Below are 11,725 nucleotides of genomic sequence, written 5' to 3'. Positions count from 1 at the left end.
TTTTTATTCCCAATCTACGTCTAATCGAAGACACTTTGATGCACTTTTAGAAAACTGGTACCTGTAAAGAGGAGTAGGTTTCGCTCCCAGACCACTAGATATCGAACCACCATCGATTTGCTAAAAATCGACAAAACAGTATGTTCTATTCATATGAATCCAAGTCACAGTTAGTTGGCTATGCATATATATGATACTTGTCTGATCCACACAAAGAAAGATCTCAAACTGGATACCTATTTACATATAGTGGTACAATTATATCATGGAGGTCCACGAAACAGACGACTGCAGCAACATCCTCTAATCATGCTGAAATACTAGCGATACATGAAGCTAGTCGTGAGTGTTTTTGGCTCAGGAGTTTAATCCAATATATTCTATCATCATGTGGACTGACTGATAGAAAAATAGCTCCAACTGTTCTGTTTGAAGATAATACAACATGCATTCTCAACTTAAGGGTAGATACATCAAAGGTGATAGAACAAAACATACTTCTCCCAAATTCTTCTTCACTAATGACCTTCAAAATCAAGGAATAATTGATGTCCAACAGATCTGCTCAAGAGATAATCTGGCAGATTTATTTACAAAGTCACTTCCAAAATCATCCTTTGAAAGATTGGTATATCAGATGGGGATGTGCCGATTTCGAGATATAAAATACTGTCGGCAAGAGGAGAAAATTGTACTATTTTTTTCTTGGTCAGATTTTTCTCTCTATTAGATTTTTCTTGACAAGATTTTTAATGAGGCAGTCTCCATCACAAAGGATATTGTGCTCTTTTTTCTTTACTAAAGTTTTTTTTATTGGATTTTTCTTTAATAAGATTTTAATGAGGTATAATCCTAAATGGACATTCAAGGAGAGTATTCTGATAAGAACAAATACATGGATGCCCATTTATGACTTAGACGGTTAACATTGAAGGAATCACTTTTCAAGATGAATTTAAATTAATAAAGGTTGAAAATGAAGGCATCTTACATATATAAATAGAAAGTATCGTCAAAGACAATAAACACAACACTGCGAATATAAAAACACTTCTCTCCAGGGGCGGAAATACATACAACTAAAGGGGCAATGCCCACCCCCCAAATTTTAATTTTTATTTAAAAAAAATAGTCTAGTCCCCTCCCCTCCCCCCTCTCCCTTTTTTATTTCCCAGCCCCTTCCCTTTTTGTTCCATAACTTTTCCAGCCCCCTTTTAATTCATACAAAAAATCCAGCCCAAAAGCCCATTACTGATTCTCCGCTTCCTTTTTTTATTTCCTAGTGCCCCCTTCTTTCCTGCCTTCACTTTTCAAAATTTCAGGTAACAACTTTTTTTATTCTTCTTCTTCTTTATCTCTTTAATCTTTTTATCTTTTACCTCGTTGACTCTTGTTTTTTTTTTTTTTTTTTGCAGATTAAAAAAAGATAGTAGTTCAACAAGTGGGTTTTCACTCCTCTTTCTGAAAAAAGGTTCTATTTTTGTTCTTTTTTATTTCAAGAAAATTATTGAACTAATAATAAAGAGACATAGTCATACAAAAATAGAACAAATGAATTGTATCTAATCTAGCATTGTAAGTTTTTTATATTTTTTTATTATTTTTCTGTTAGTCTTGTCTAATTTTTTTATTTTTTTATATATTTAGTTATTTACTTAATTTATTATTATTTGTTAATTAAGTTTATGTTATTATATGTTAGTTTGTATATTTAGTTTTTTTATTAGTTAACTATTTAATTACAATTTTATATAATTTATACTACAATGTTAGTATTATTGTTCTGAATTTTAATATCTTATTTTGAATTGAAATATAATTTTTATATTTTATAAAGATTTAGATTGTAATTTACACTTTTTACGAAATATATTTTTAATTATAGAAATTTATTTGGCCATATGAATTATGAGTAAGTTCAAAATCATTGATATATTTTTTAAAAGAAAAGATCAAGAGAATGAAAATGCTTCTACTATTACTACTCCAATACTTGAGGGGTCATCAAATTTCATTACTTCAAGTTCTCCATTGAATAGCTTAAAGCGTCTACGACTTCTTCCAAATCAACTGGATATTTTTCGTTTGGAAAGAGATCCTGGAATGCGACCAATGATTTGGAATTTTCCTCCAAATAAAAGAGATGAAATCCGTCGGGTTTATATTAAAGTTGGGCCAAATCAACCAATTCTTGATAATTATCTATTTTTTTGTGATAAAAGTCATCTTCGCTTTCAAGTTTCATGGTTTAAATTGTTCCCATCTTGGTTAGAATGTTCTATAGAAGATGATGTTATATATTATTTTTCATGCTTTCTTTTTGCTAAGGAACCTTCAATCAATACGAGTTCAAATGCTTTTATTGAGAATGGTTTCAGGAATTGGAAGAAAGTAAATAGTGGAAAAGAATATGCTCTTTTGAATCACATTGGCAAAGGTCCCAACTCATTCTATCATAAGGCGCTGAAATCATGTGATGATTTGATGAAACAATCACAACATATCGATAGACTTCTTCATAAGTAAACATCAGAAGAGATTGAAAAGAATCGAATTTGACTAGGAGCATCTATAGATTGCATTAGATGGTTGACATTTCAAAGTTGCGCATACAGAGGACATGATGAAAGCCAAAGTTCAAGCAACAGAGGTAACTTTTTAGAAATGTTAAATTTTTGGGATCTTACAATGAAAGAGTAAAAAAGAATATTTTGGAAAATGCTCCAAAAAATGCTAAGTATACTTCAAATGATGTCCAAAAAGAAATTCTACATATTCTTGCTACTAAGGTGAGAAATTCAATTAGAGAAGAGATTGGAGATGCCAAATTTTGTATTATTATTGATGAAGCTAGAGATGAATCTAAAAAGGAGCAAATGGCCATTGTTTTGAGATTTGTTACTCTAGATGATTTTGTTAAAGAGAGTTTCTTTGATCTTGTGCATGTCACTGATACTTGTGCAACAACTTTAAAGAAAGAATTGATTTCTGTCCTTTCTCATTATAATCTCCAAGTTGAAAATATTAGGGGTCAAGGGTAAGATGGTGCTAGCAACATGCGGGGTGAGTGGAATGGTTTGCAAGCTTTATTTCTTAAAGATTCTCCACAAGCATACTATGTACATTGTTTTGCTCATAGGTTACAATTAGCATTGGTGGCAGCTTCAAGAGAGGTACTTCAAATTCATGAATTTTTTACTCAATTAAACTCTATTGTCATTATTGTTAGTGCTTCTTCAAAAAGACATGATCAATTACAAGAAGTTCAAGCAATTGAAAATGCAAACTTGGTTGCTCAAAATAAATTAGAAACAGGCAAAGGTGCGAATCAAATAAGCACTTTACAAAGAGTTGGGGATACTCGATGGAGCTCTCACTTTAATTCTATTTGTAGTTTGGTAAAAATGTTTACTGCTACCAATATTATTCTTAATAATATCATTGAAGACGGGACAACTTATGCACAAAGAGGTGAGGCTTATAGTGTTAGTAAAATATTATTGTCATTTAAATTTGTTTTCACTTTGTACTTGATGAAAGAGATTATGGGAATCACTAATGTTCTTTGCCAAGCACTGCAACAACAATCTCAAGAAATTCTTAATGCAATGCATATTGTTTCTACATCAAATTTACTTCTTCAACAATTAAGAGATGGTGGATGGTGCAATTTTCTTGCAAATGTTAAAGATTTTTGTGAAAAGTATGAAATTGAAGTTCCTAATATGAGTGAACAATATGTTTTTGGAAGAGGTCGATCTCGTCAACCAAGTGTGATAGTTGAGCATCATTATCGAATAGATGTATTCTTGGCAACAATTGACTCTCAAATACAAGAGTTGAATAGTAGATTTAATGAGCAAACAATAGAGCTTTTGACTTTGAGTTATGCTTTGGATCCTAAGGACAATTTCAAATCATTTAATATTGAAGAAATTAGCAAGTTAGCAGAGAAATTTTATCCCCTTGACTTTCCTTCTAATGAGCTAAATATTTTAAAATCTCAGTTGAAACATTATCATCATGATATACCAAATCATTTGAAAGGCATTGGCAAACTTTTTGAATTGTGCAACAAATTGCAAGAAACGGGAAAATCAAGAACTTATCACATGGTTGATAGATTAATACGTCTTGTTTTGACTCTACCAGTGTCTACAGCAACAACAGAAAGAGCTTTTTCAGCAATAAAAATTGTTAAGACAAGACTCCGAAGTAAGATGGCTGATGAATTTCTTGCAGACAATTTGGTCTATATAGAAAAAGAATTAGCAGCTATTTTCGACACAAATTCAATTATAGATGATTTTGAAAATAGAAAAAAACGTCGAATAGCCTTTTCATGATACAAAACTGTAAGTGGTAACTTTTATATATTATTGTCTTACTTTGATTGAGATTATATATTTAATTTTTTTTAATTTTATCAATAGAAATAGTAATATAAAATATTTTTAGTAAATTATTAAACACCGCTCCCTAAATAGTTAGTCTAACTCCGCCCCTGCTTCTCTCTCTTTCTCTTTTCATATACTTATGTTACAACATATATAATATTAATATACAAATTATTTTTATTATAGTAGTATAATAATATTGGTGAATACTAATACTAAATTTTTTATTTACACTTTGTTATTTTATTTTTATTATCTCTTATTTATTTATTTTACAACTATATTTACATATATGCAATGACGGATCCAGAAAATTTTGATAGTGGGGGCAAAATATATATAACATTATAATAATTTTTATAATAAAAATATTACGTTTACATAAAAAATTAGCTATCAAATTATCTATTATAAATTTGTGTATAAATACATATATCATTTAACTTATTTTTAATATGTATTTTGTATTTCAAAAATTATATTTTAAGATTTATTTTGTACAAGTGATTATTTTATGTATACGTAGCATAATTGTTGTTATAATTATATTTTGTTATTGTAAAATATGATTAGGTTTCAAAATATCTAATTACAAATTAAAATACTAAAATAGTAATTTAAATAATAACATATAATTTAAAATTTAATTTTTTATATTTCATATTTTAAAATCTTGACAATATAATTAAAATGTCTTTTTTTTGTATATGTCGTTAAATAATCATTTAAAACTCAACTTTCATACAAATTAGCTCTTGATGATATTAGTGTAGTTATTATGAAAAAAACTAAAGCTAATTTTAAAAGAAAAAACACAAATGGATAGATAATATTCTTTCGAGTCGATCTCTAAGAAAGAACACCAATCTTATTTAAATTTAAAAATTGATCATTATAATGGACATCTAATATGAAGTTTTCAAATTGGCTATCAAGTGCCAAAAGTTGAATAAAAAATTATTGTGGGGTTAAATTTAATAATTTAGTGGGAGCAAATAAATATTATTATTATATACTACTCAATAAAATTTCAAATTGTAGTGGGGCGCTTGCCCCCATACCCACATGAGTGGATCCGTCCCTGCATATATGCATTGTTGGATATATTCTTTTTTACGATTTTTTTTTCTTGTTTACACAGTATACACAATGTTTATGAGAAAAGGTTAAACCGACATGAAGAGCATTCGACAACTGAAAAAAGAAAATCTCCTTTACGGTTAAAATCCAAAACAGTTCCTGATAATTACCTCAAAAGATAACGAGATTCTTGACAAAAAAATCCAACCCGATCCCTAACAATTAATTCGAAAGGACAACAAGGCTCCTGTACCAAAAAAAGTTAATGTTATTTTTTTTGGCGCAGGGGCTAATCAGTCATAAAAAAAATTAGGGAGCAGATTGGGTGTTTTTTTTTCTTGAGGATCTCATTGTCCTTTCGAGATAATTATTAGGGGTCCGGTGGGGTGTTCGCTCTTCTTAATATGGTTTATTGCCATTTGAATTGTATATAAGTTGACTTTTTAATCCAATTCAATATGATTTAAACAATTATGATTGTAGTGTATCAATTTTATTTTATTTTTGTCTTTTTTTTGGTGATTTTTTTATTTTTGTCTTTAATATTTGGGATAAAATTTAAAGTTATTCCTAATATTTAAATCGTCTTGTTTAAAGTTCTTAACGTTTTAAAATTGACTTAATATTATCCTGCCGTTAGAAATCTGTTAACAGAATTAACGGTGGAACAAAATTGAGACGATTTTAAAATAGTAAGGACTTAAATAGGACAAAAACATTGGGGATAAAAATGATTCATAAAAATAAATTTTAATTTTATCTTTTAATAATATCAATCTTTTACGATACATAGTTATTCAATTATTTTTTAATAACATCTAAGTAAATTACACTTAATCACATTATTTTCATTCTAAATAAATTTGTTTTCTTATAATTTTATTCTTAAAAATTTTTACTCATCATAAAATATTTGTAGAATGACTAGAATCACATTACTTTATTATATATATATATATCATTTTTTTTCACAAATTTATGTACTAGTCATTCTACAAATATTTTATGATGAGTAAAAATATTTAAGAGTAAAATTATAAAAAATATATTTATTTAGAATAAATTAATGTGATTAAGTGTAATTTACTTAAATGTGATTAAAAAATAATTGAATAACTATATACCGTAAAAAATTAATATTATTGAAAGATAAAATTAAAATTTATTTCTATGTATCATTTTTATCTCTAACATTTTCGTTCTATTTAAGTTCCTAATGTTTTAAAATTGTCTCAATTTTGTCCTGCCGTCAATTCTGTTAACAAATTTCTAACAGCAAGACAACATTTAGTCAATTTTAAAACGTTAGAAACTTAAATAGGACAATTTAAACGTTATAAATAACTTTAAAACTAATCTCAAACGTTTGAGACAAAATAATACTTTACTATTTTATTTTTAAATCAAATTCAAGTTTCGTACTTTAAATTGTATGTCGTTGTCCCAGTAAATAAATAACTAAGGTTGCATTCATTTACAGATATAAGATATTAAAATATAAAATTATATTTGACAAATAAAATATAAATAAAAATATAAAAATATTAATAAATGATATAATTTATTTTTTATTTTTTAAATTAATTTTTTATAATTATATTTTTATTAATATATTTTTTCTTAATTTTTCAAATAAAAAAATAAATTAAATTTTTAAATTTTTTTAATTTATTATTAAATAAAATATAAAAACATTAAATTCTGTATTTTTTTCTTATTCTGTATTTTAAAAAATAAATACAACCTAATAATAGATACATAATAACAATAGATACGAATATTGATAAAGATGAAAAGAAAAGTATTTACAAAAGGGGAAAAAAAAAGTGAATTAAAGTTTTGGATAAGTACATAGATGCGGGGAAAATGAACTTCTTATACGTATAAAATTATTAACTAAACTAAATCAAATTAAATAAGAGAGTATTTAAAACAGTACATAAAATGTTAATCAAATAACAAATCTAGTTCGGTAAGAATTAATTTTCTTTTCATCTTTATCAATATTCTTATCTATTATTAGTTTATTACTATATATTTATTAGGCTATGTTTATTTTCAAGAATATAGATAAGACAAAGACACAAAATTTAATATTTTTATATTTTATTTAATAATAAAATAAAATAAATTATAATTTTTTTTATTTTTTCATTAAAAAAAGTTGAGAAAAAAATATAATAATAAAAAATATAATTATAAAAATTAACAAAAATAATAAAAGAAAAAATAAAAAATAAGTTGTGTCTCTTATTAGTGTCATTGTGTCTTTTCTGTTAGAATAGACACAAAATACACTAATTCAGTGTTTCTGGATACAATATCTCTGTCCATATCTTATTTGTCAAACACGATATTGTATCTCTGTGTCTGTATTTCAGTGTCTTTCCTGTAAACAAATGCAACCTTACATAGTACTACTTAAAGGTGTTCAAAACCGATCTAATACGAACAAAATCGATCAATCAAACTAAAAAAAATTGAAAATAAAAAAACAGACAACCAAAATAACTGAAAATAAAGTGTTTTGCAATTTTTCTGTGGTTCGATTCGATTTTCAATTCTAGTATAAAATACCCTAAGCAAACGGAACCGAATCAGTTTCGTAACCAAACCCTAAATTTAATTTTTGTTGGTTGCTGCTACTATTATTTGTTTTTGTTTTTGAATTTGTTAATTGTTATTGATTTTAATTTATTAATTGTTAATTGTTATTACTGCTGCTATTGCTAATTGTTATTGTTAATTGTTTATTCTTATTATTGTTGTTGCTAATTGATTTTAATTTGAATTTGTTAATATTTTAATTTGAAAAGTGGAGACTCCAAATATGATTTTGGTGGTATTTGTGTGATTTTGGTGAATTGGTGATGTGATGAGTTTGATAATAAATAGTCGCTGTTATTATGAAAATTTTCATGGGTGGAATAGTTTTAAATATGTTTTTGGAACATTCGAATATGGTGCAAAGGGTACCATGAACAAGTTTACTTGTGTTATTGGTCTTATGGCTGCTGCTATTTTTTGCTTTTAACTTGTTATTGATTTAGTGATTTATTGTTATTCTATTTTTGGTTTTGATTCACTGTTATATTGATATTTAATGTTGTATATGTAATATTTTTGTAGTTTAATTATAATATAAGTGGTAACATTGGTAAAATCGAAGATAAAACTAGTGGACATGTAATGCTCCTCCAAATAAATCCGTAAGTATAAGATCATGAACAAATTAATTGATTGAATCATTTTTCATTAATTTATTTTTTTATAAATATTATTTGTTATGATTGTTCTTTGTTTTATATGTTTTATAGAAGTTGCACCTACTTCTAATCTTAAAGTATAACTGGATTTTTTTTTAATATTGTATCATTATGATGAGCTATGTACTCATATTTTTTTACTGATGTTATATTATTATCATTGTTGTCCTCTTTTGATTTCAGGTTGATTTATTTAAAGATGTTTTACTATTTTGCTAGAGAGAACACTATAATGTGGCTATCTTTTGTTAAAATTTTATTTTTATCTTTTATGTATTGACTAATTAAACTTGTAATGATCTTAATTGTCATTGTAATTTCTTTTGTTGTTGAATTTTATTGTGTCAAAACTTTATTAGTTATTGATTTATTGTATTGTATGATTTTAATATTATGACTTTGTGAAATAGTATGATAAGTTTTTATTTGAATTAATTAAAAAAATCGAACCAATTGAATCACACCAAACCAATTTTAATTGGTTTGATTTGGTTTAAATGATTTCGACAAAAACATCAAATCAAATTGAACCACAATTTTAATAAATAATTATATAACTTTTTTTTTCTATATAACTAAACCAAATTACACTGGAAACACCTCTACTGTCATGTATTTTTTTCCTTATAAGTTTATCATATAATGTAAAATTTAACTAACATATATCTTAAAAAAACAAATTAAAATTACTAATAATAAAAATTTTTAAATAATTTATTCTAATAAAAATTATAGGAGGCGGTGAGGAATGAGCGTATCTCTCCGCTTTTGGTTGGGCGAGATCACATTGAGCTGTCACACTTACAGTTTGCGGACGATACTATACTTTTCTGTCCTCCAGAGGACGAGACTATCAGGAATTACAAGTGCTTACTGCGGTGCTTCGAGATGATGTCTGGGTTGGGTATTAATTTTGAGAAGTCCAGTTTCATTCCGGTTAATTGTGATCAACGCTGGACGCGTCAGATGTGTCATTTGTTGAGGTGCAAGGAAGCCTCTTTACCAGTCCGGTACCTTGGCATCTCTCTGGGAGCGAATCCAAAATTAGTTAAGACTTAGAAGCTGGTGATTGATAAGGTGGAAGGAAAGCTGAGTCTGTGGAAGGCAAAGACCCTCAATAAGGTGGGTAAGCTAGTTCTCATAAAATCTGTTTTCAATAGCTTGCCTATATATTATCTCAGCTTGTATAAGATGTCGAAGGCAGTAGCGGAGAAGTTGATATCATTACAAAGGCGGTTCTTGTGGAGTAAGGAAGATGGGAGGACTAGGATGTCACTAGTGAGATGGGAGATGGTGATGGCTCCTAAAAAGTTGGGTGGGTTGGGAGTGGGAGATGCAGTGGTTAGGAATACAGCCCTTCTGTTTAAGTGGTGGTGGAGGTTTTCAAAAGAGGATTGTCCATTATGAAAAAAGTGGTGTGCTCTTGTACTAACATGAACCATTCTGAGATGCTGCGTGGTCAGCCTATTCTTGCCAAAGGGGATCCTTGGAAGGATATTTGTCAGCTTCAAATAAGGGAACCACAAATAAGACAGAAGATTATCAGAGGCTTGGCTATGGAGGTAGAGAATGGTAGGTTAGCCCGGTTTTGGGAAGATGAATGGCTACCTAGTGGTATCTTAAAAGAGATGTTCCCAAGACTCTTCTCGGTTTCAAACATCAAAGGATCTGTTATAGGGGATTGCGGGTTTTGAGATGGGTTAGAGTGAGTATGGAGCTTCCAGTGGAGGAGAGAGTTATTTCAATGTGAGTTGGAGCTTTTGACCCAGCTCCATGATGTCTTACAGTCAGTAAGGCTAACAAACGAGAGAGAGGATAGGGTGGTGTGGAATTATGATAAAATTGGTATTTATTCAACAAACTCATTTGTGCAGGTGATGCTGGAAGAAGCTCTCCCGGAGGAAGTAACCAGCTATGGCTTCACTAGTGCTATTTGGAGGGGTTACGTCCCACCAAGGGTTGAATTATTTGGCTGGTTTGTGTTAGTGCAAGATAATATATGTGTATTATGTTGTAAGTCTATTGAGTCTGCTTGTCATCTGTTTTTTGGTTGTGAGATCACTTGGCAGGTGTGGTGTGCTTGGCTATTTGCTCTTGGAAGGATATGGGCTCTGTCAGGTAACCTAAAGTAATACTTGGAGAGTTGGACAAATGCTTCACTAAGAAAGAATGAGAGGAAGCGGTGGTGGATTAGATTCTTTGATGTGATATGGACAATTTGGCTAGAAAGGAATAACAGAGTTTTCAATAATCAAGGCTCAGGTGTGGTAGAAATTATCAACAGATCCTTTATGCTATCCGACGAGTGGAGTGGTGGAGAACTTTTTGGTTGTTGATGGCAATACCGAAGATGACTAGAGATTCTTTTATTTTGAGTTGTTCTTAGACGTGTTGGTTGTTGGGGTTTTTACTTGAACTACTGTTGCTCTATCTTATTGTGTTGAGTTTTTTCATTCAATATATATATATATATATATATATATATATATATATAAAATAAATACATTGAAAATTTAAATTTTGTATTGTTTTAAAATTTTTTCGATCAGTAATCTTATCTAAATCCTCACTCATAATTTAAAGTTTATTATTTTTCAGTGGTTAATGTAGCACCATTTATGATTTAGGGAATCGGGGTTAATTAATTACTGCTACGCGGAATTGATGAACTCAAGAAAGCGATGAAATCTTGAAAGATACAAAAGCATCGTGGCCCTAAGTTGCAAAATAGTAATCGTTGATGTATTATTGTATTAGATTTAAAATTTAATATTTAGAATTAAAAATTTAAAAGATATTAATTTATTTATATGTTTTATAAATTTTTTAATAAAATATTTGTTTTTGTTTTATTTTTTTATCTATTAAGTACAAGATAAATTAAATATTAATGTAATTTGTTTAATATTTTAGTTTATGTCAACATTTAATTTTCTGTGTCAATATTCAATAGATCAAGACCAATTTTTTTTAAAAAAAGTA

At 28.2% G+C, this 11,725-nt stretch overlaps 1 protein-coding gene across 1 annotated transcript; it reads left to right on the top strand.

Moving 5' to 3' along the window:
* Positions 1–2,876: 2,876 nt before the first annotated feature.
* On the top strand, positions 2,877–10,870 carry LOC140182406 (uncharacterized). Its single transcript, XM_072228601.1, has 7 exons — positions 2,877–3,037; positions 3,140–4,250; positions 8,607–8,686; positions 9,585–9,647; positions 9,925–10,084; positions 10,618–10,718; positions 10,813–10,870. The coding sequence occupies exons 1-7, from the start codon at positions 2,877–2,879 to the stop codon at positions 10,868–10,870; spliced, it is 1,734 nt and encodes a 577-aa protein (XP_072084702.1).
* The last annotated feature ends 855 nt before the right edge of the window (positions 10,871–11,725 follow it).

Source organism: Arachis hypogaea, chromosome 19 (assembly GCF_003086295.3).
Source record: "Arachis hypogaea cultivar Tifrunner chromosome 19, arahy.Tifrunner.gnm2.J5K5, whole genome shotgun sequence".
Taxonomy (NCBI): Eukaryota; Viridiplantae; Streptophyta; class Magnoliopsida; order Fabales; family Fabaceae; genus Arachis; species Arachis hypogaea.
Note: the sequence above shows the minus strand (reverse complement) of the source record. Positions and strands in the feature narration are given on the sequence as shown.

Excerpts from the sequence above, each read along its gene's own strand:
- LOC140182406 (XM_072228601.1), top strand. The coding sequence starts at position 2,877 with ATGGCCATTGTTTTGAGATTTGTTACTCTAGATGATTTTGTTAAAGAG. Across the intron at positions 4,251-8,606 it reads AATTTCTTGCAGACAATTTG|TTTAATTATAATATAAGTGG; the intron begins GTCTATATAGAA and ends ATATTTTTGTAG. Across the intron at positions 10,719-10,812 it reads AGGGTTGAATTATTTGGCTG|GTGTGGTGTGCTTGGCTATT; the intron begins GTTTGTGTTAGT and ends ATCACTTGGCAG.